Source organism: Sturnira hondurensis, unplaced genomic scaffold, assembly GCF_014824575.4.
Source record: "Sturnira hondurensis isolate 20B ecotype Veracruz unplaced genomic scaffold, ASM1482457v3 Scaffold0004501, whole genome shotgun sequence".
Classification (NCBI taxonomy): Eukaryota; Metazoa; Chordata; class Mammalia; order Chiroptera; family Phyllostomidae; genus Sturnira; species Sturnira hondurensis.
In genome coordinates this window covers 247,120-273,020 of record NW_028077132.1, presented here as the reverse complement: position 1 = coordinate 273,020, position 25,901 = coordinate 247,120, and the positions used below count along the sequence as shown (strand labels likewise).

Here is a 25,901-nt window from a genome sequence, read left to right as displayed (position 1 = left end):
ATCACTGGCTTTGCAATTTAAGTCATCTCCACTGAAATGAGCACCAAAACTAATTCCCTATTTTTTGAGAGAGGCATCTGTCTGTCACAGCTGCAACTCCAAAATATAACCCTATGTGTAATAACTGAATCTTCCCTTAGAAAGATTGGGAGATCCTTAAGCCCAGCAACATCCCAAGAAGCAAAGGCTGTAGTTGTAATTATCAGCTGGATAAGAGATCGGCTAACTAGGGAATTGGGATTCCCTGAAGCAAACGTGCTCTAAAACTCTATCAACAGTAACTTTCCATTTCTCAGGATGAATAAGGAGGTAACATATGGGAAAACTACATCACCAAACATACCCCTAACTACCACTGCCCAAAGGACTGCTAGGTGGGTAAGAAGTGGAAACTTGCAAACCTAGTTTTACCAGAGTCTGCGGTCATTTTCAAAATTATTAGAAGGTCTTGGAAAAAAATGCTTTCAAGGTCCATCAGCTATGATAATATCCTTTTAATCAAGACTACACTTTTGCTAAGCAAAGCTATAAATCAACTAGAATGGTAGTAAATTAAATGTAGGACTTATAGATAAGAGGATATGGAATTAAACAGAGCTGTATCTGTGTGTGCTGAGGGAACATTAAGACCAGTTCAATAGATTCATATGTCATGCTAAAAAGAAAGCCATATTTATTCCAAACCATTCCATAGCAAATGATGTTTTCATTAATGCTATTTATTATACAGTCTTTTGTTTTTAACATCACCCAGAATGATTAAACATCGAGATTAATGTTAGGGCCCTAAAATTATGTTGACTATTCTGGGGTTCATTATTCAGTTGGGGGATTATACATCCCCAATTCTGCGTGGCCTCAGCCCTATCCCCTTTCTTCTCCTGTCTATTTTTTCTGTTTGTTCACTCCTGTATCAGAGAGCATGTGGGCACAGGGAGAAGAGATATATGCAAATTAACCAATTTTGCTACACACACAAAAAAGGTTTGGTAGGAGAAGAGATTATAAATAATGGCTAAAATGAAGCTACAGACTGCAGATTTCATTTATCTTCATTATCTGGTCCCTTGTTAGAAATGCAGCTTCATTTAAAACTATTATCCTCTAATGCAGTGACTCTCAACACAGGAGCATCAAAAACTGCTCTCCTCCCACACCATTATAATACATGGTCCATTTTATGCTCCTCACAACTGCAAAGTTTAATATACCCTAGTCTGTCTATAAGGCAAGTCTTAGTCCTATAATCCACTAGCAGCACTACTAAGGGGTATCACTTTTACTCAGAAACCTAATCAGCAAGACAATGAACAATCTGGATACACTGAAACATGAAACAGAGTTATCTGTATAAAAGCATTAATGATGCCCTGGCTGGTGTAGCTCAGTGGATTGAGCACAAGCCTGTGAAACAAAGGGTTGCTGGTTCAATTCTCAGTCAGGGCACATGCCTGGGTTGTAGGCCAGGTCCCCAGTAGGGGCTGTGGGAGACACAACCACACACTGATGTTTCTCTCCCTCTCTCTTTCCCTTACCCTCTCTATAAAAAATAAATTAAATTTAAAAAATAAATAAATAAAAGCATCAATGACTATGAAATGTGTTCTGGCTAAGTCAAATACGCTCCACCCAAACCTTGGATCATTTGGTTCCAAAATTACCTCCACAGTCCTGACCCTCAAAGCTAAATCTTCCCCTGGTCACATCCTGGACAATAAAACCAATTTACTTCCTCAAGTTCATCACATCTTAGCAAATGCCACAGTTAGTTACACATTTCCCCATTTTCAGAACCAAGTGTTGGGTTTTCCTTGTAACAATATGGCCATAGCTCATTCCACTGATTTTCAGTAAGTTCACCTTGAAAAAAAATATCAGGAGGAAGAAGTTGTTGGAAATGTCTTTGTTGATGATATTTTGCAAAATATGCTTTACAACTAACAAAGCAGTCACCAATCAGTCATTCACTTAAGACCAGCCTGCGAAGCTCCATATACCAGTTCCATCCATTGAATGAAAGGACGCTGTTCCTAATGAGAATAGCTCAGGATGTTTGACACACTCCCTAACATTTAGAGGCTGGAATCATAGAAGATATGCATGCTTTTTTATAAAACATCCTGTGGTACCACGGACAGAAAAAAATCACTGCACTGAACAGTCCACGGGTCTGATCCAGAGTCTGACATTTTTTTAAAGATTTTATTTATCTTTGGAGGGGGAAGGGAAGGAGAGAGGGAAAGAAATATCAATGTGTGGTTGCCTCTCATGCATTCCCTGCTGGGAACTGGCCTGCAACCCAGGCATGTGCCCTAACTAGGAATTGAACCATGGTTGTTTGGTTCGCAGGCCTGTGCTCAATACACTGAGCTACACCAGCCAGGCAGAGTCTGACATTTCTTATATTCTTAGGAGGAAAAAGCCATATGTGGCATTTCTCCTAAAAGCACAAAAACCACAGTGCAGCATGGTCCACTCTTTCACGCATGGCCCCACAGTAGCTTCTGCCCCATTCCCAACTCAGCCTTCTGAAGACAGTGACTCTTCCTTCTCTTTACCAATAAAAGCAAATTTAACATAGGGGAGGAAAATATTCCAAATGTGAGCCTACTCCAAGTTTATCCTCCTGAATGATTCACATGTGGGCAAGAAAAATTAAGATTTTAATCATAAAGGCTGATGACACTTTGTGCACATTCTAATGAATCACTTTCCCCTCTTCGGATACTATCCCCCCCAAAATGTAGACTACATATTGGCCATATCTGCTCATCAAATCCTCAAAGTTGTGATTTTTGCATTGCTTGAATCCATCTACCAATTTCAGAAGTCAGTCTGCTGTTTTGAAGGTTCCCATCTGATTAACAATTAACACTTAACATCTAACAATTGTTCATAAAGAACACCTCAGATTCTGGATAGATAATAAATTTTAAAAACAGTGTTGTAAGGTAAGCTGGCAGCGTTGAGAAGAGGAGACACCCTTAGTTATCCTTTGGCCCGGGTCTGCTGGACCGGGACCTGAAAAATAGCCACAATGACTGAAAATGGCAATGAAAAAATTGCTGCTCTGAGGCCAAAATCAGTCATCGAATTAAGCATTATTTTGGTGACTTTAATTTGCCGTGGGACAAATTTTTAAAGGAACAAATCAAACTGGATGAAGGCTTGGCACCCATGGAAATAATGGTAAAATTCAATAGGTTAAACCACCGAACAACAACTTTAATGTAACAGCAGAATCACTGAGCAAATCAAAGGCAGAACTCATGGAAATAAGTTAGCATAAAACCAAAATCAAAAGATCCCCAAACAAACCCCTTCCTGAAGTGACTGAGGAGTATAAAAATGATGTAAAAAACAGATCTGTTTATATTAAAGGCTTTCCTATTGATGCAACCCCTGATGACATAAAAGAATGGTTAGAAGATAAAGGTCAAGTGCTAAATATTCAGATGAGAAGAACATTGCGCAAAGCATTTAAAGGATCAGTATTTGCTGTGTTTGATAGCATGAGTCTGCTAAAGAGTTTGTGGAGAACCCTGGGCAAAAATATAGACAGATCTGCTAATAGTCTACAAGGAAGATTACTTTGCAAAAAAAATGAAGATGGAAAGCAAAATAAAGTGGAAGCTAAATTACAAGCTAGACAAGAGAAAGAAGAAAAACAAAAGTAGGAAATACTGAAGTCAAATCTTGAGAAGAAAAGATTGGCTGCTTGCTGAAATTTTGGGGGGACCTAGATGATCAGACCTATAGAGAAGATTTGCACATCCTGTTCTCAAATCATGGTGATATAAATTAGATAGGCTTTGCCGGAGGAGCAAAAGAAGGAATAATTCTATTCAAAGAAAAAGCTAAGGAAGAACTGGATAAAGCCAAAGATGCCAACAATGGTAACCTACAACTAAGGAACAAAGAACTCGTATGGGAAGTACTAGATGGAGAGCTGGAAAAAGAAGCATTGAAAACACCATAGAAGATCAACAGGAATCCCTAAACAAATGGAAGTCAAAAGGTTGAAGATTTAAAGGAAAACAAAAGGGAAATAAAGCTGCTCAGACTGGGTCTGCTAAAGGAAAAGTACAGTTTCAGGGCAAGAAAATGAAATTTGACAGTGATGATGAACTTGATGAATATGGTGCATGTGGACCAGTAAAAAGAGTGAGAGAAGAACCAGACAAAGAAGAACCTTTATCAGAACGGCAGAAAACAGAAAATGGTGCCATGCCAGAAACCAGTAGTTTAGTGAATGAATTGTTTATTCATTTTAATTAGGTTTTCTGCTGCTTTTGTCTTTGGGGACTGTTAAAAAGAAAACCAAATTAGGTGCACTGCAATGTCCACCTGTAAGAAAGGAAAAATTTTTGTTGTTTAGCTTGTATGTTTTTTGTTATCCAAATGAGGATAATTTTTGATGTACAGTTCCATATTATTTCAGGTAATTCAAATATCAAAAGAAGGATTCTGGTACTAAATTGCTTTTGTAATATGAGAATTTATTAGTACAAACTAATAAAACATACTATATTAATAGAGCAAAAACTGAGTTTATATTTTCTTTTTCTGCCCAAAGTATTTGAGAAAGAGTTTATCTTAGACCAGAGTATTCGCTGTTGATTATAGGCCATTCCATAATCTGTTTCCCAGTCTGGCTTTCTGTGTTTACTTGGGTGACTTGATAACATTAGAAATAATTACTTATTGTAAAAGTTCAAGAGACTTACTGATTTTTAAATGAAATCTGTATGATACTGGCAGGCCGTATCACAGCTCTATAAAACAAAAAAAGCTACCTAAGAATAAAAATTTTATTTCCAAGCATTTTCAGCCTTAACTAAAAACCACCCCATGAATTAAAAAAGCACTAAATGCTGGTAAACTGAACATTCTAGACCTATCACTGTAACCGGGTATCCAAGGACTGCTATGATGTATCCCCAAGATTAGCCATGGCAAATTGAGTCTGGCATTTCTGCTATTTTGGTCACTTATACCACAATTTTAAAAAAGATTTATTTCTTTCTTTATTTATCTTTAGAGGGGAAGGGAAGGAGAGAGGAAGAGAAATATCAATGGATGGTTGCCTCTCATGGGTCCCCTGCTGGGAACCGGCCCACAACCCAGGCATGTGCCCTGACTGGGAATCAAACCACCATCGGCTGGTTCACAGGCTTGCGCTCAATCCACTGAGCTACACCAGCCAGGGCACTTATACCATAATTTGAGGTTATGGGGAAGAGTTTAGAAGGATAACAAATGGACAAAAAAGTATGCCAATGAAAATGATAGTTCCTATTTTTAATTTCCCAACAAATAGCTAGGAATCTCATAATTAAGTGTGCTTTAAATTTTTGTCTGGATTTCAGTAGTGATAGTAAGTAGCTAATTATTTTCCTACTAAGCTCTCACATGAAAATCCATTTTTTCATATTATTTCTTTCTAAAGAATAATGTAAGTTCTCCTAACTTACTACTGATCCATTTCAGAGGGATGGCAATGAGTCTACCTATCCTGTCATATTTGACAACATAAATTCTAACTCTAGGTCGCAGCTCTCAAATTTTAATGTGCAGTCAAATTGCCTTCAAATAAAATCTTGTTGAGGTGCGGGATATGATTCAGTAGTTTTGGGTGGAGACCAAAATTCTGCAAGTCTGACAAGCTCCCAAGAGATGTCAACACTGATGTTCTAAGGACCATACTTGCAGTACTACGGCCCTGGTATACTACTGGATCTGTTCTAAGGTGCTCCGTATTGCACATTCTTATACCTTAAACTACATAAGGAGTGACAATACTGAACATAATAGGAAAACTGACCTTTTACACAGTAATAATTATTAAGAACAGTAATAGATCTAGTTAAATGGTAATACCATAGTACTAACTCCTAGTTTATTATTGTGTAAAAAACATTTCCCCTTTGTTATACTCTTATTTCAGACTTATCAAAATAATTTGGATTACAGTTAGCTTCTCATTGTATGTTTTCCCCATTTTGATGTTTGTGAATATTATCAAAGTTACCAATAAAAATGTAATAAGCCCTGGCTGGTGTAGCTCAGTGGATTGAGCATGGGCTGTGAACCAAACAGTCACTAGTTCAATTCCAAGTCAGGGCACATGCCTGGGTTGCAGGCCAGGTCCCCAGTGGGGGACACTTGAGAGGCAACCACACATTGATGTTTCTCTCCCTCTCTTTCTACCTCCCCTCACTAAAAATAAATAAAATCTTTAAAAAATAAAAGAAAAAATGTAATAAGCATGAAAAAACAGTGTTTTGGCAATTGTTTTGAACTCAGTAATTTTTACTTTTAAAAATATATATTTTATTTATTTATCTTTAGAGGGGAAGGGAAGGAGAGAGGAAGACAAACATCAATGTATAGTTGCTTCTTGTGCATCCCCTGCTGGGAACTGGCCCCTGCCGGGAACTGGCCTGCAACCCAGGAATGTGCCCTGACTGGGAATCGAACCATGATTGTCTGGTTCACAGGCCTGTGCTCAATCCACTGAGCTACACCAGCCAGGGCTACCAATTTTTACTTTTGTAAACCTTAACAATTGTAAACATGAACTACATTTTTGTTTATAAAAATAGTACATGCACATTACCAAAAATTTCCTTTAGAAGAGTATAAAAAATGATCTGGAATTCTAGTCCACCTAGGGACAACTCTTGCTTTTGTTATTTAAAAAATAATCTCCTGAAGGAACTGAGATGTTGCAAAGGAATAAATATATATAGTTAGGCTGATTTTATCTATGATCTGATCAGTTCCTTGTAGCTGTCCTTGCTTTCAAATCTCCTTTTAGTGAGATACTTTTAGAAGCAGAAAAAAATAATATAAAAATAAATTTAAAATACTAGAAAAATGAATGTAAAATGATAATTGATTGCAAAGCCATCGCTTGGGTCTAAGTAACTTTTTAATATAGTTTACTGTAAAAACTGTTTCATCATCTACCTTAGATGAGATTATATTTTTCTGTTGTTATTTGGTGCAAAATAAGAGTAAAGCCCTCCTTGACAAATATACATACGTGTTGCTCCTCTCTAAAATCCTTTGCAAATTAGTTACCTTGAGCTTGGAAAGCAGTTTAGTCTCCATGGACCAATTCTTGGCCTTGCCACAGCTTACTTAACCAAGGATCAATTACTGCCAATTTTGATTCATGTAGGAGAGTTAGACATCTTGCTTGTCAGGAACACAACAAGCCTGCCAATTTATTTCACAAAGGCTACAGAACAGCTATCTGATAACATTTATTTTAACTAATAGTACACACACAGCTCTAAAATACCTGAACTAGGTAATAGTCACCCCCATGAACTTATAAAGAATTAGTTAAGACTTTAAATAAAACATGGCTAATGAAGAAGTGCTTTGAAAAGCTATGAAGCCAAACATGTTTTTTTAATATTTTATTTATTTATTTTTAGAGGGGAAGGGAAGGAGAGAAGGAGAGAAATATCAATGTATGGTTGCCTCTCATGAGTCCCCTGCTGGGAACTGGCCTGCAACCCAGGCATGTGCCTTGACCGGGAATCGAACCTCGATCGTGTGGTTTGCAGGCCCGCGCTCAATCCACTGAGCTACACCAGCCAGGGCCCAAACATGTTTAAATATTATTTTCAATGAAAGAAACTGTTCTTACATTATGGATTTGCAGAGAACCTGTGACAACTCAAGAGTGCAATTAAGGGGGGGGAAGCCATTTCTCTGTAATGATTAATTATAATGAACATTCCTTAAAAATTGAATGTCCTGAAGCTTTCCAAGGAAAGTTCAGGCAACACAGGTGACCTTTAAATGAAAAAGCCTGCTTTTAATCAAAAGTTAGAAAAGTGTACTCCTAACTTTTTATTAAGGGGATGTGAATTTATAGACAAGGAAACTAAAGTTTTAAAATTTTCTTAAAATCCAGAAATGTGAATTACTTTGTTTTTCAAAGGCTGAGGGTGAAAAACACCTCTTGGCAAATGTACCTAATATAAAATAATATTGCCTGCCTGATAAGAAACTAAGACAAATTTTATTCAGATTAGAACTGTACATTGATTATCTGACTCAATATGGTTTTACTCAGTCTACAAAAGAGATCTGTTCCTAAAAACTTACATATGAGTTGAATTTATGTAAACTTAGTTATGAAGAAGACAATAAAGCAACCCTATAGTGAATCTTTCTACAAAGCAAAATGTCTAATTGTAAAGTGAATAATCAATCTCTAATTGATTTGCTTAATTTAGGTTTATACATATAATGTTGCCTTAAAACAGGGATGGTACAGTAATAAAATAGAACTATGTATGGTTTAGAATGGAGTATTTTTCTTCCTAAAGAAAATTATTTTGTGAAAAAGAAATCTAGAATGTGTAATTTCAAAAACTGAACTTTTTTTCACTTTTGTTGCCTTCATTTTAGGTAGTAATAACTAATTTAACTTAAGGACCTCTTATTACTACTCAACATTTAGTGGTGATTCATTCTCTGAGAGTAAAATGAAACAGAAGTAATTTTTAAAAGGAGATTTACAGTATTACACTCTGTCAGCACCCAAATGACCCTGGGTATTATGCAGTCCAACTTTTCTAGCATTCTGATGAGTAAACAGAGACCCAGAAAGGTTACCAAGCTGGTTAGTGGCAGTCAGGAAGAGAACCCAAATCTCCTTATTCCCAAAAGGTAGGACTCTTTTTTATTAAGTGCAGGAGACACACACACACACACAGAGGCAGACTATACAGGAAAGAAGGCTATAATGCAACTACTAAGGAAAGGGCTAGAAGAGTTGATAGAGTCACAGGAAACAGGAAAACATCCTTCTCCCACCACCAAACAACACACTGCAATAAAGCAGGAAGCAACTGGAGGAGGCCTAAGAATGAACAACACAGCCCATTTCACTAAGAGTACCAATAGCTAATGGAAATTTGTATTCCTTAAATGACCCTCTAGATGTTACTTTACTTTGTTTAGCTTGCTTCCTCACTAGGCTTCTGATATACTAACTTGTTGGTTCACAGCAAATTCTTTCTAGGTGGCCAGGAAGCGTGAAGCAGTCCTTTCCCAGTGTCTCACAGCACTTGAAAAACATTTAGAGTAGAGCATCAGGACAAAGGCTAAATTATTGTTAAGGATAGTGACATCTTATATAAAAATCTCAAGCTCCTTAAGAGTACGCTGAAAGTCATTTTCCTAGATATATAAAGTGCACACGTGTGTGTGTATATATATACACATACATACATATATGAGAACATATAAAGCCTATATGTCTGTATGTATATATAGATATAAAGATATAGTCTATATATAGATATATTAGATCTATATGAGCTTAGATGGATATGTGATATATAGGCTTCATATCTCTATATCTATATAGATTTACAAGAGGAGACCTAAAAACCCCAGAATTATCTTGTAGAGGGCAGGGCCTTTGTAGTACAGGATTCCCCTGCAAGATTAGTGTTCCAGGAACCCATCTGTATCACTGTACCAGCTGGTGTTATTGTGAGAGTCTGCATTTGGCTTCAGGGAATTTTTTCGAAGACTCTTTCAACATATTTGCCCATTTCATGATGGCTGATTTATGAGCGCACCTGCCCACACTGCGAAAGCCAGTGTTCAGCAGTTTTTGATAAAAAACTTTGAGTGTTCAGCAGTTTTTGATAAAAAAATGCCATGATCCCTGTTCCCCCCTTTCTCTATTCACCTGTTCCCATCCCCAGTGACATTTTTGGTTGTTTCCCTGGATGGGACTGTCCTAAAAGGGTAACGTTTTGCTGATGTGGAAGAGGTGAAACAAAAAACAGTGGAAACACTAAAAGGCATCAAAATCAACAAATTCAAAAACTGTTCTGAGCAATGGGAAAAATGTCTCAATTAGGTGTACTGTATCAAGTAGAGAGTACTTTGAAGGTGACTGAAGTTTAAAGATATAAGAATAAATACACAGTTTTAATAAACAAATTTTGGTTTTTCAGGTCCACTCCCCCCACCCCGTGTGTGTGTATAGGCTTCATACAGATATAGGCTCCATACATCTAGGAAATATATATATGTATATAGATAAATAGATTTCTGGATATACATATATCAGAAACATATATCTATATATCTATAACAAACATATTTATATGTCTATTATAGGTAAGTATATGTATACTTATATATCTATAAATATTGATATTGATATCAATATACATATATAGGTTTTTAAGGCCAGAATCTTAAGTTAGAAGAGAAGCAAGACATGGTATATATCATAGTTGGGGAAAATAAGTAAGGGGGTAAGACAGAACATATACATTATACATACAACTAGAAGACATTTCACTTGGTGACTTAGTGAGTCATGCTAACCGTCTGTGTATGAATGGGAGGGAACATTGTTTTCAGTTGTAATTAAGAGGAGCCAGAAAAATGTAAATCTCTAAGGGAAGAGGGAAGATGAAAAGGACAACATGAACTTCTAAAATAAATGAGAGATAATTATGGTAGCCAATTTATTCCTTTCATCTGTTTACTCTCATGAAGGTTGTTACAAGCATGATATTATTAACTGCAACAAAATACTTCAGGAATGACCTGTGATCACTCAAGAGGTGTGCTGTGAGATTGCTTTTAAAGTGAAGTGCAGCTCTTTCAGTACCGGAGTCCAACAAACTCATGTACAGTGACAGATGCTTTGGTACTTTAGGGACAGAGTGGGACAAAGGTTGTAGTCTACCTCTAAAATTCTGGGACAGATTTAAAAAAAGCTTTTTGATACCCCTTCCCTTTTGCCTGCCTCCACCCAGCCCCTGCCCCCCACCACACTGTTGTCTGTGTCTAAGAATGATACACATATATTCTTTGGCTAATCCCTTCACCTTCTTTTATCCAGTCTCCCCACCCTCCTACCCTCTGACAGCTGTCAGTCTGTTTCGTGTATACATGCATCTGGCTTGTCAGTTTATTTTGTTCATTAGATTCCACATAAAAGTGAGACCATTTGTCTTTTTCTGACTGGCTCATTTTGCTTAGCATAATAATCTGCAGGTCCATCCAAGCTGTCGGAAAGGGTAAGAGTTCCTTCTTTTTTACAGCAGGAACAGATTTTTGACATCACACAATAATCATGCTGGCCAGCCCCACCCAGCACTGGGTGATTCAATCTAAGTATTGGGTGTTAAAAATGTTTTGCCCAAGTGATAGTGTTATGTACAGGTGAGACAGCAGTGATCCAGGAGCTGGATATCTCAAAAAATGCCCTAGGCTTTGTGAAAATGTTATTAATCTATTGAAATATAACTATTGGTCTACATTAGAATATAGAAACTGTTTGTTCCTCATACCTTCGAAATGATCATGTCTGTAAACACTGAAATAAAAGATGCCTGACTATATACATTTTAGAAAATGTTTTGTCTTGTGTCAGCAAATTGCTACAGGAGCTTTCCACAAGATCAGTGGTAGGATACTTGCTATATACAAGTTCTTCTACCAACAAAAAGCTTATTCATTTATATAATCTTGAAAATGAGCAGCTACAAGATGACATACCCAGAATTGTCCCTCAAGTTAAACTCTAGCTATTATAATATCATTGGTTTTATGTCCTTTCGAGTCTTTAAAATTAAGAGACATGGCTCCCAAATAGTGTAACTATACAAGTTAAAGGCTATATATCATATTAGAGGATTCCAACATGCTCCATGAGCTTTTCTTTGCTTTTAAAGCACCGTGTCTGTCAATCATCCTGTCATTCAGAATTAAGAGAATGCTATTAATTGAAGAACACAGAACAACGGTAATAAATTGTTTTCAAACACAAGGCAGAACACTTCAGATTTGTCCCTAGGGAAGCAATTTTGTTCACTTAACAACCATTTTTAGCCCTGTAGGTAGACATTTCAATTTATCAGTTAATGATTTTTCCCTCAAAATCATTCACTATTCATTCTTCTCACACCTACCAGAGCAATTAAACAGATCATGGTGCTAGCAATGATCAACCATTCTTAGAAAGAGGAAACCACTATTCCAATTTGTCTTTACAGCCTTCTGTGGATGGTTTTGCTGTTTTTAATGCCTACCTAGGCTCCTTGAGAAGCTACATATAGACACTCACTTTAAATGTGATAATTACTGTTTTGAGGAAATAATAACATATGGAAACATTACTGATCATTCTGTCAATTCAACAATGACCTGAAATTAATTACGCCCACTTTTGAAACCATTTTACACATTCCTTACATTATCAAATAGAAGCATATAAAATACAAGCATTCTAGTTTCTAAAACAAAGTCTGATGTAAATCTTACTTTCCTACTAAGTGCCATTATAAAATTAGAGACATGTTACAAAAAGAGCATTCCGAAATAGGCTGTTAAAAAGCTTGGATGAAGAAGAGAGTGAGATAGTAGCCAGCCTTGTGGCAGTTCACTTGCTTGCTGATCATTTGAAAATTAGGTAGCTATTAGTACTGGTCACATCCCTCATCCTCATGACCACAGGGGTGTCTCTCTTGTTATCTAAGTTACCTACCTCTGAGCTTCAGGACTTTTAAACATTGCCCTCACTCTGCTTTGATCTGGGCATTTTTGTCTCTTTAACTAGGAATTCTGCTGCAGTAACACGCTTTGCCAGTGGGGGTCAACTCTCAAATGGTACTTCCACCAGAAAAAGCCCCATGTTAAAGGCTTCTGCTTAAGTAAAACATACTCATTCCTGATCTTTGACTTAAAAATTCCCTATTAAAATTCTGTAATCATCTCCTGTTCCCCTCTCTGGCATAAACATATATAGCACTTTGCATTTCAGATTAAAATTAGATACTTATGATATACAGGATATTTCATTCTTGGAAGAAAAATTGTAGCTGTTTAACAGTGTGATAGCTCTCAAAATCAAATGTGTATTTTCATAATATGGACAAACTTCTTATACAAAGATAAACCATAAAAAAGACTTCCCCATAATCCTCTTTTTAATAGAGACTGCATATTCAATATAATTTGTTATATAAACAAATATACAGATTTATAGATACAATGACACAGAAAAATAATTGGAAGAGACATTCCAAATTGTTAAAACTGGTTACCTCAGAGTCATGTAATTATGAATGCCTTGCATTTCTTTCTTTATATTTTTTGAATTTTAAGTTTTCATCTTCAGTAAATTATATTATTATAAAATATTATTATAATATATTATTATAAAAATAGATTTAAATACATCTATGCATATGCATATATCCTTTTTTATTGTGGTAAAATACACATAACACCAAACTTTCTATTTTAAAGTGTACAATTCAGTGGCATCAAGTACATTCACAATGCTGTATACCATCACAACTATCCAGTTCCAGAACTTTTTTTTTAAGATTTTATTTATTTATCTTTAGAGGGGAAGGGAAGGAGAGAAGGAGAGAAATATCAATGGATGGTTGCCTCTCATGTGCGCTGGGGACTGGCCTGCAACCCAGGCATGTGCCCTAACTGGGAATCGAACCACGATCGTGTGGTTCGCAGGCTCGCGCTCAATCCACTGAGCTACACCAGCCAGGGCTAGTTCCAGAACTTTTTTATCACCCCAAACAGAAACCCTGTACCCATTAAGCAGCACCTCCCATTCACCCCCTCCCCTCATCTCCTGGAAACCCTAATATGCTACTAACCTCTACAGATTCTCCCATTCTAGATATTTCATATAAACAGAATCATGCAGTATGTGGCCTTTTCTGTCTGGCTTCTTTAACTTGAATCATGTTGTTAAGGTTCATTCACACTGTAGCATGTATTAGTACTTTACTTCTATTTATGGCTGAATAATATTAAATTGTGTAGATATACCATATTTTATCTCTTAATCTGTTCATAGACATAAGGTGTTTCCACCCTTTGGCTTTTGTGAATATGGCTGCTATGAACATCCATTTACAAGTTTTTGTTTCAGTATCTGTTTTCATTTCTTTTGGGTATATATGCAGGACTTGAATTATATTGACATATACTTTTAAACAATGCCTTTACAGAATTATTAAGGATGACCCTTATAACATCATTCCACAATAATACTGTTCTATTTTCAATCATAATCACTGGCCATGGTACAGTTTTTTAAACCCCAAATCACATTCTTATACTTTAAAAGATAATTTTTACCCTTACTCTTTGGGAACAAATTTCCCTTATGCTAAAATACCTTAAATTATGATAACTAACTGAAAAGTACAGTCTTTTCCTTTTAGCATAGCCATTGTAGCAGTACACCTAATTCACTTACAAGTGCTTATATATTTAAAGTACTAAATAGTTTGTATTTTTTGTTGATATTTTAACAGGAAAGGATCACTAAATAGACACCACTAAGGCTTAATATTTAAGCCTTAAAGAATGTATTAAATATATAACACCAGGTAGAAGCAATAGAGAATCTTCCTGAAATTGAAACCAGACAGGATGAATAAACCCTGAATGAGTACACAGTACTGATTCTTAAGTGCTTGACCTCCCGCCTTCCTATCACAAAGCTGATACATGTCATGAACATAAACCACCAACAATATCAAGGTTAACTTTAGCTGTATGTAGACAGTGCTTGAAGAGGGCTACAGAAGATGATGATGGAATAGACTCTGTGATTACCCAAATCTATTTAAAAACTGTTGGATTCTCCCAGTGTTCCCTCCTGCCAAACACATGCACACACCTTTATGTAATATACATTCATTCACATGCACATATCTGAACTACACTTCCAACTTAGTGGCTGCTGTTAAGGATAAAAGTGTTTTTGTAGCTCAGTCATTCCCTAGATATCAGGCTTCCCCTACCCCTGTTATTATTCCTACCCTCACTATAACATAGCACCTTGAAATTCAGAAAGCAGAAATAAAATTCTAGCTAGAGAAGAAGGAACAGCCTCAAACAGTAAAAGAACTCCCCAAACTATAATATTAATTGATAGGCGATATGATTTGTGATCATTTAAAAGTAAGTAGTGTGCAATATTTCTATAATATTGGTAGACTTCTATTTAAGAGAAATTCAGCCCTGGCTGGTGTAGTTCAGTGGATTGAGTGCGGGCCTGTGAACCAGAGTATCATGGTTCGATTCCCAGTCAGGGCACATGCCTGGGTTGCAAGCCAGTTCCCAGCAGGGGACCCACGAGAGGCAACCATACATTGATATTTCTCTCCCTCTCTCCTTCCTTTCCCCTCTAAAGATAAATAAATAAAATCTTTAAAAAAAGAAAAATTCAAATAGGAACAATAAATTTATAGCAAAAAACAATTAATGATGTTTAATTTTATAAAAGGTTTTACATATTCTAACTTTTCTGGGATCAACACTATCAATTAGTTTTATTTTTTCCTTTATAAAAAAATCTTAAGATGTGCTCATATTCTGATAATGCTCAAAAAAACCTTACAACAAACCCAGAAGGAACTCTTTTACCCTACTCTCTGCAGAATTTTTAGAATACCTCTGGCCTGGCTGATGTGGCTCAGTGGTTTGAGCACTGGCCTGCAAACCAAAGCATCACCAGTTGATACCCAGTCAGGGCACATGCCTGGGCTGCAGGCCAGGTGGGAGCCTGTGAGAGGCAACCACAAACTGATGTTTCTCTCCCTGTTTCTCCCTACCTTCCCCTCTCTAAAAATAAATAAAATCTTTAAAAATAAAAAAAATACTTCTGATATAGCAACAATAATTTCTATCATAGAAGTTATTCAAATGAAGACTAAGAACTTTATAAAAGTCTTATTTTGTATGTGGAAAAACTGAATGGCAATGGAAAAAGTTGTCTAAAGTCTCACTAAGAGTCAGGACAATGCTAAAAATAAAACTCAAATCCAATTAACTATCAAGACAGTTATTGGTCCACAAGGCAAAATGTTTCAGTTATCATGGGGGATAGGCATTCTAAAAGGTAGCAGAATTAAAACATGTTATATCATAATGATACAATCATGCCACTTATGAGTGTGTGTGCAAGAGAATGCTATGTATATCACTGAACTCCCTAAGTTTCATTCTTACATATTACTTATTATTACTTTTATTCACTTATTTTTTGTGCTTTCTGTATACTCCCTTTCTCTGCAATTAGACTATAAGATGGTTTATGGTGGGGACCAAATCTTAATACTTTTATACATGTAGCATAGTGCCTTAACAATAATAGGCATTCAATGTGAGCATGCCTGTATGTAAAGATTCATAGACACACATTTCATTATCGTCACCTAACCACCAAAGCAAGTTATTGCGAGAATCTTTGGACTTCCTTTAAAAAAATCTATCCCCACATATTAAAGAAAAAATATTATCAATATAGACTACTCCAATAATGGCAATGCACAGAGACACCCAAGACATAACCTTAAAGGTGGCCAAGAATTAATTAGCATAATTTAACTCTAATTAACTAACACCCTATCATTATCTACAAGTTGGTATATTTCCTCAGGTGGTGTGTTATCCTAACTTTTTTGCTCCTTGACACTTAGATGTATCTTCTGACCACCCAACTGTGTGGTGGCAGTTACACCAGAGAGCATCAGGATGTAAGAAAGAGGAGAAATAAATTCTAGTCAGTCTTCTTTATTACCTATTAACAGCTTTTATGAGGCTCTCTGAGCAGTAATAAGACAAAATGAAGCGAAGTTTCAGTTTGGGATTAAAACAACACATGGAACTTTGCCTTAAAAGCCAAAAAACCAAAAACAAAAAACAAAACAAAAAAAAACAGCTGCCAATCGAAAGGTCCCTGTTTCTATTCCCAGTCAGGGCACATGCCTGGCCTGTGGGCCAGGTCCCCAGTAGGGGGCATGAGAGAGGCAATGGATTGCACACCATGTTTCTATCCCTCTTTCGTCCTCCCTTCCCCTCTCTCTAAAAATAAATAAATAATAAAATCTTTAAAAAAATCCTTCATATGTCATTGATCAGCTCTGAGGTTTATTTATCCATGTTACTCTCTATCTTCACTATAGTAGAGAATGGGCTGAAAGAGTTATTTTCTGGGCCTAATTTTAAACAATTACTCACAAGTTACTTTCCATTCTCTTTAAAATTTTTCTATAGTCTTACCTCCCAGTCCAAATAATCACAGACATCTTCAAAGTTAGTGAGCAGAGACACTGAGCAGAAGAGCCGTGGCAATTCATCCCTTGTCATTGGGGGAAAACGGCTATCTTTAAGGGCACTGTTGAAAACAAAGCAAATATTAAAACAATCACTAGATATGAGACTTCCTAATTTCAAATGCAGACAATCATTTGAAAAAGAGATTAAAAATATCAGTAAGGTGCCAAAAGTGCCAATAATCTTCAAATGTATTCAAAGGCCCCAAAGATTTTACTTGTCATCTTTTAATTCAAGAGACTGTATTTACTAGTCAATCTTGTGACCAATTCAATTATAAAGAATGAATGATCAATCATATTTCCTCTACAGCCATTTCCTAGTGTACTTTCCTGTTACTCATAGAATCTGAAAATGTTTTATTTTACTTTTGAGGAGAATAAAAATCATACTAGTGGAAACTTATGGGAAGACTTCTGGATCTAGTGCTAGTGGAAGAAAAATGTATATACATATTTATTTATTTCACGTTATTTAAAAAAATTCACCCTGGCTGGTGTAGCTCAGGGGATTGAGCTCGGGCCTGCAAACCACATGATAGCGGTTCGATTCCCAGTCAGGGCACATGCCTAGGTTGCAGGCCAGTTCCCAGAAGAGGACTCACGAGAGGCAACCATACATTGATATTTCTTTCCCTCTTTCCCTCTAAAGATAAATACATTTAAAAAATTTAAAAAAATTCATACTAGGATGGCCAGTTACCATAGAATAGCATTCAGAGTTCGAAAAAATCAAACTTCCGTTTTCTTTAAGCTAAAAAGGAAATCAAAGAAAATGAAAGAAATAATGTAAATTATAGGCTAAACATACAAGGATTTCAGATCCTCTATAAAGGATAATACAAGCCCTGGCTGGTGTGGCTCAGTGGATTGAGCACCAGCCTGCAAACCAAAGGGTCACTGGTTCAATTCCCAGTCAAGACACATGCCTGGGTTGTGGGCCAGGTTCCTGGTAGGGGGTGTATAAGAGGCAACTTGTTTCTCTTATACATCAATATTTCTTTCCCTCTCTCTCTCCTTCCCCTCCCTTCCCATCTCTCTAAAAATAAATAAATAAAATCTAGAAAATAAAGTAGTTCATTAGAAAAGGATAATTCAAGATATGACTCAAGTGAGACTAAAAGAAATAAGGCATAGCTAAGAAAAACAGTATGATTAGGAAACCATTAATCATATCAATGGATTTCTGAGTACAGCAACTTTGACTGGATCCTGTAATCAAAGGCAGTATACCACAATGTCAAACTGTAGAAAAACCCAACTGTAAAGGACAAAAATGTAAGATCATAATTCTTCCTGCAACAATAGGAAAATAGACAGACACAAATATGTACACAGGTACTGTGGGTTCCTTGTACTTTGAAAAGAAACCACTTCCTCGTCAAGAAAAACAAACACACTTCTGATTGTACACTATATTAATGGCACTGCTGGCATTTGCACATTGATCCTCAAACATGTTGTATAGATCTTGTATAGCAGCTAGACTTAGACATGTTTCCACAGATTAATCCTTAGAGGTTACAAATTTAGAGCCTACAGACTGTTTGAGGTCATAAGAAAAATTTCCATCACCTTTCGAAATAATTTAACTCCTTATTCAGTGGGTCCCTCATTGCTGGATTTTTTTTCATTTTCCATTCTGAAACTCACCCACTGTATTATATGAATATACATCTAAGTTTGTATTTTGAATGCATTTTGGTGGTTATTCTATCCTGCTATGCAAAAGAAAATGCTCATAGAAAGATACAGAGTGTTCTATATACAATATAAATGATTTTTCCCAATCAAAAAAGAAGGCAAGATTAACCAATAAGGAAATCTGTGATAATTCATAATCTGAGAATAGCATTTCAGTATTTTATAATTTAACAACATAAATTTCCTTCAGTCTGACTTCTTTTTATTTCTTATTGGCAAATAAAGTTTTTAGTCAACTTCAAGGAGTTCATCATCACCAAGCCCTTATTATATGAAATGTTAAAGGGACTTATCTAAGAAAAAGAAGATAAAAAATATGAACAGTAAAAAGACAGCAAACTCATCAACAACCATACCTAAAACAAAAGCAAACTAAGCAAACAATTAGAACAGGAGTGGAACCACAGAAATGGAGATCACATGGAGGGTTAGCAACAGGGGAGTGGGAGGAGGAAAAGCAGGGAGAAGGTACAGAGAATAAGCAGAATGGATGGTAGGTAGAAAATAGACAGAGGGAGGGCAAGAGTAGTGTGGGAAATGTAGAAGCTAAAGAACGTATGACACATGGACATGAACTAAAGGGGGGGAATGGTGGGGGAGGGGGTATGCAGGGTAGAGGGGAATGAAGGGGGGAATGGGACAACTGTAATGGCATAATCAATAAAATATATTATTGAAAAAAGTATTTTTAAGTTCTCATTTACAGCCAAGATAAAGACATCTATCTGTCTGTGCATAAACTCCACCTTTCCCACCAACACATACTACACATACTGGAGGGAAGTTCTAAAACACAGACCAGAAGAATCTCATGCATAAAAATCAAAAGGTCAATCACATTTCCAGTTTTCCTGCTAAAAAGAAGAAAAGCCTTACACATTAGAATAATATAATGTGTAATTTGGGCAGTTATGGATTTTTTATTGTGGTAAAATATAGTAACATAAAATTTACCATTTTAACCATTTTTAAGTGTACAGTGCTGTGAGATTAAGTACATTCACACTGCTGTGCAACAATCACCACCATCTATCTCCAGAACAGTTTTTCATCTCGCTGAAATGAAACAACATGATACCCATTAAATACTAACTACCTATTACCCCTTCCTCTTAGCCCATGGCCAAAATTTAATTTAAATACATTTTTATAATTTCAGGTAATTATAACATTTTAAGTATATAACAGCTTTATTTGGATATACATGGTCTGTCCCGGAAAAGTCCAGCCATTCTTAATATAACTAGAAGGGTTTGCAAGACAAGGATGTAACCTGGCAGCCAAGGAGAGTGGGCTGGAATGCACATGTGTGTACAATGACGAATTCACTGTACTAGTCAGTGGGGGGGCGGATACACACTGATGAGTGAGCATGTACTGTGTGGCTGTTCCATTCAAAATGTCTGAGTGAATGAATCAATGAATCTACATCAAATTTTGCATTAAGCTTGAACATTCCTCCACGGAAACTATTTGGATGATTCAGAGGGCCACAGCTCTGGGCAACTGGTGATTGGCAGCTTCACCACAACAACATGCCTGCTCATGCATCACGTCTCACGCAGAGTTTTTGGCAAAACACCAAATCACCCAGGTGACTCAGCCCCCACTACAGCCCAGATTTGGTGCCCTGCCACTTCTGCCTATTCCCAAAACTAAAATCACATTTGAAAGGGAAGAGATATCAGACTGTGAATAAGATTCAGGAAAATACAAGAGGGGCAGCTGATGGTGATTGGGAGAATGTGTGAGGTCCCAAGGTGCCTACTATGAAGGGGACTGAGGCATCACTGTCCCATGTACAATGTTTCTTGTATCTTCTTCAATACATGTCTCCTTTTTTCATATTACATGGCTGAATATCTTCTGCATAGCCCTCATAATTCACATATCCTAAAATTCATACCGTGTAAGTATACAATTCAATAGTTTTAGTATTGGGGTGGCCAAAAAGTTCACTTACTTTTTTCTGTAAAATAAAAGACACATTTTTTATTTTCACTAGTAACTATTGGTTTTAATATTTTGAGTATGTTGGCTATGTCCCACATTGTATAACATTAATTGTTCTCCATTAATGTCTCAATTTGATTGCTATCAATGTCAACTGATCTACCCGATTGTGGAGCATCATCCAGTGAGAAATCTCCAGCACAAAATTTTAAAAACCATTTTTGACATGTTGTATTAGTCACAGCACCTTCTCCACACACTGAACAAATCTTTTTGTGTTTCAGTTGTGTTTTTATGTTTCTTGAAATAATAAAGCATAATATGCTGAAAATGTTGCACATATTCTTCCATCTTCAATATTAAAATACCTACACAAAAATTCACCAATTTTGATAAGTATTTTTAGTGCATGCTGATATGACAGCTGTCACAAAAAAATCTAACAAAATTGCTTCAAATGAAATTAAAGACAACCAAGCACTACTATAGCCATCTTATGGGGGAAAAAAAAGTGAACTTTTTGGCCCATCCAATATATTCACAGATTTGTACAATTGTCACCATTATCCAATAATATTTTTATCACACCCAAAAGAAAGCCCACACCCATTAGCGGTCACTCTATATTTTTCCCTTCCCGCCCACTCTTACAAACCAATAACCTTTCTATTCCTATAGAATTTGCCTATTCTGGACATTTCATACACGCAGGGTCATATACCATGCGGCCTTCTGTATCTGAATTCTTTCACAGAGCATAATGTTTTTGAGGTTTCATTCATGTTGTAGCACACATATCAGTACTTCATCATTTTTATTGCCTAATGATATTTAATTATCTGGATACATCACATTTTGTTGTTCATTTTACCTGCTGATGGATGTTTGGCTTGTTTCTAGTTTTTGGCTATTATGAATAAGACTGCTATGAACACTCATTTTTGAGTTTTTGTGCGGATATATGTTTTCATTTCTCTTGGCCAGATACCTAGGAGTTGGATTTGTTGGATCATATGATAATTCTATGTTTAATTTTTTGAGGAGCCACCAAACTGTTTCCCACAGCAACTGTATCACTGCATGTTCTTACCAGCAATGTATGAAGGTTTTTTCCAATGCCCCATATCCTTGCCAACACTTCTTGTTGTCTGCCTTTTTAATTACAGTGCTAGGCCTACTTTAATGAGGAATATTTTGTATCTAGCTCTAGCTTTTACATTAAAATAATACACATGCTGACACTGCCATACTATTAATTTATCTATAATCTGAAGCAAGTTATCACTTTGTTTACTGTATGTTGTAGCAAAACAATGAACTTGAGTTCAGTGCATTTCAAACTCAAATTAAGGAAATTCTTAAAAAATGTAACTGAGGATCAGGTTAGCAAGCTTTCCTTGTTGCTCAGTCATTCTGGGCTTTAAAAAATTAATGTTCAGATGAAGTAGGTAGGAGAATGAATGCTACAAGGCTAATAATAAGAGAAACTGACAATCATGCCTTGCTATACAAAGACTCAAAAACTTCAACATTCTGAAATAGTGAAGGTGTATTAGTCATGACGGAAACAGTCTGATTTTACAAAAACACTCAAACAAGATTTTTAATTTTCATATTTTTCAGCAAGTCTAACTTTTCATTAAATTCATGAACACAGAAAAATTCCAAACAGTAGGAAGCCCTCAATATCTCCAAATGCAAATTCCTAGGGAAATGAACTAGCTCACAATGAAAGCCTAGCAAGTATTTAAAAGATTATTTTAAAAGGTGAAAAATGAAACTGGAGACTGACATTGGATCTACCAGATTTGTGTGGATAGCTGATAAACAAGAAAATTCAGCTTCCTTCAGCCCTACTCTCTTTTGTATAAAGAACATGCAGTATAGAAGCAAAGCCTTATTCAGTCCAGAATTGGGTAGTGACTTATTCAAGGTGACCCGGCTAGTTAGTAATACAGGTGGGAATGTAACCCAGATTCTTGACTCAAGTCTAAAATTCTTTCTACTATCTATACTTTAGTTGCTACCTTTGAATGATTATTTTAATTTTTTAAATATTTTATTTATTTATCTTTAGAGGGGAAGGGAGGAGAGAGGAAGAGAAACATCAATGTATGGTTGCCTCTCATGAGTCCCCTGCTGGGAACTGGCCAGCAACCCAGGCATGTGCCCTGACTGGGAATCGAACCGGGATCGTCTGGTTCACAGGCCCATGCTCAATCCACTGAGCTACACCAGCCAGGGCTTATTTTCTTAATTTTAAAATTAATGCTTGCCTTACTTGGCAGTTCTGATGTCATATCTTCAATGGCTCTGCTTAAAGAAGGTAAATCATAATTTAAGAGCATTCATTAGTAGACAAGGGGTAAATAAACAGAGCTAGATTTTCTGTCTAGTAGAAATCTGCAGGAGAGAAAGGGATTTTAAAATATTAATATTGCCAATGGAAAACATTTCATACCAAAGTAGTATCTGCCTATTTAAATTCTAGGTAGCCTAAAAAGCACAAACAATGAGATCCTGTAGCAAATTCATATCAAATTCTCTTTGCTACAATAGGAGTCCATTTTTTAATGTTTGAATAGTGCTATGGGAAAAAACTCCACTTATGTACAAAACCCAGCTAGCTGCTTCATGACCCATACGATGGATGAGTAGGTTTAAACAACAGTTTAATTCACATACCAAATTCAAATATAGTCAATTCAAATTGGCACCTTCCCAAGAATATATTTCTTCTAATTGATAAGAAGCATTAACATTTTTTAAAGTTAATATCTAATGTTAAATAGCACTTTAATGAAATGAACATTTTTTAAAAGTAATTAAGAATTTAGCTATCAAAGAATCAAAGTGTTTGTGACAGTGCCTAGAAACTGTAACAAAAAAACAGCTGAAAAGAGACAAAAACCTTAGATATTATAAGGCTCATCATAGACAATACAGCATTTGGTAGAAATGATGTAAGTGAATCTATCTAGGTAGCCAGCCATTCACTCACTCACTCACTCACTCACTCACTTATTCCTTCACTTTCTAAAACATTGACAATATTGATCAGTTAAACAGTGGAAAGTTACCGAACTGAGAAGAGCTTTATAATACAAGCAATCATTTTTTCAGGACAAGGAAGTAATTAAAACCAGAATTAAAAATCCCTGTTTGGATAGGTGAAGAAAAGCAAATCAATCATACATTAGTCTAAAGTAAACAACAGATTTTTCATGAGTGGTTTCAATCATCTAGAAGTTCTGTTACTCTTCATCAGAGCTTCTGGAACAGAATGCACATGTGGCATGTCTGAACTCCAGAAACTTAAGAGTACTAGAATTATTCATAACCTTTCTTTCACATTAAGTACCAATTTTAGCTTCCCAATTATTAAAGAAAATAACAGACATAAAACACAATGTAAAAAAGCGACTATTCACCAAATTTAAGGGTAGAGAGAAGTGACAAAAACATGATAATAGTAAAGGAAGGGACGAAGGAACCTTATTTTGGTGAGGGCTGTGACTGAAAAGGAGATTTTCCATCATTAAGCTATGATATATGTAAACCGTTACCAAGTTGGGAGATTTTTTTTCCTTTAGAGTAATAAATACAACCCATTTGCTGCTCAGTGAACATTAATGGTTATTAATTTAAATATACAGATTTTTAATGTGATATGATGGGTGATTAATGGGGAATGGAGGAAAGAACTAAGGGAAGAGAAAGCATAAGAGAGGGAAAGAAAAAGAAGATATACATTCATGTGTGTGTGTATATATATATATATATATATATATATATATATATATATATATATGAAGAAAAAGATTGAGAGGAAGAGAAAACAAGAAGCAGGAAAAGGAAGTGGGAAGTAAAGAAAGTAAACAAATAGGGACACACAAAAGGGACAGAGAGAAAGCAAGGAAGGAGGAGTGGAAGGGTAAGAGGGAAAGGGAGGTAGAGTGTGACAGGTTCTGTAGGTTTCCATATATATTACTTGGCTCCTAGCTTACAGGATTTACTTAGGATTTAGAGTGTTTAGTGCTACTGATTAGCTTAAAGTTCTTGCATGGCTCTAATTTAGAATTCCTAAAAACCTCTACTCTCTGAGATAGCTACTGGTGCCCGCTAGGAGGGAAAAGTACTCTCTGGGCTGCATGCTGTGATAATGACCAGAGGAATATTGTCAAGAATTTGCCTCCCAGGCACGAGTTCCTCACCTCTAAATTAGGAGACTAGGTTGTGAATTTGACTCAACGGAGCAAAACTAAAACTGGAGGGAAAAAATACATAGAAAAACAGATGGCTAAAAGTTTGGTTTATACAGCAGGTATTCCTCATTTTCCTCCATGTAATGTCCACATAATGCTCTCCCTGCAGAGATTTAGGATTTACTCTATCCTGTTTTTGGAAATAAATTATGAGAAATGGTGTCTTGTTTTAATTATTTTTTGATGAAAATCTTTTAAAATATATTCTGTCCAAGAATAATGAACATAATTTAATTTTCTCTTTGTGATTCAGGCTCATCTTTAAGGTTTAATATGACTTTGGGTCATTCATTACTATACAATCAATATTAGAACAGCGCTCTCAATGGTCTTGGCAAAAAACAAAAACAAAAACAAAAAACGTGGGTCTGGAAAGGAGATTACAGTATGACCACCAATAATTTTCATCTTGGGAAATTTGAAAATGTGAGGTTATTTCTGCTTTTAAAAGAATGTAACACAAAGTAACCTGACATAGACTTTCAAAGTTTCCAGGAATCTCATTCTTCTGTTATCTGAGTTAGGACACTATAAACTGAACTCAAGTCAGACTGAACGCAAATTTTATTAACTTCTGGAATTTAGAAACCTCTACAACCCCGACCAAATATCATTTCCCCAGGGTTATTAAAAGCATGTCTCCAAGGTATAACAACAGTTCCCTGTGACTTACTGCCCCAGCCCCTAAAATGTAAAAATGAAGCCATAATTAATACATGAGCACTATTTCACAGTCCCATAGAACATAGAATATAGCACAGTAGAATGGCCAAGAATTTGGATTCTGGAATCAGACATACCTCCATTTGGATCTTGGCTG

The 25,901-nt window shown here is 36.0% G+C and overlaps 1 protein-coding gene and 1 pseudogene across 2 annotated transcripts in view; one reads left to right on the top strand and one right to left on the bottom strand.

Moving 5' to 3' along the window:
* The window catches only part of AMMECR1 (AMMECR nuclear protein 1), a 140,150-nt gene that overhangs the window by 10,753 nt on the left and 103,496 nt on the right, over nucleotides 1-25,901 (bottom strand). For both annotated transcript variants that reach the window (XM_037045901.1, XM_037045902.1), the window contains one exon: nucleotides 17,107-17,221. In XM_037045901.1, coding sequence (XP_036901796.1) covers nucleotides 17,107-17,221 — 115 coding nt within the window. The remainder of the gene's footprint in view (nucleotides 1-17,106; nucleotides 17,222-25,901) is intronic.
* LOC118986845 (lupus La protein-like) lies at nucleotides 2,650-4,278 on the top strand (annotated as a pseudogene).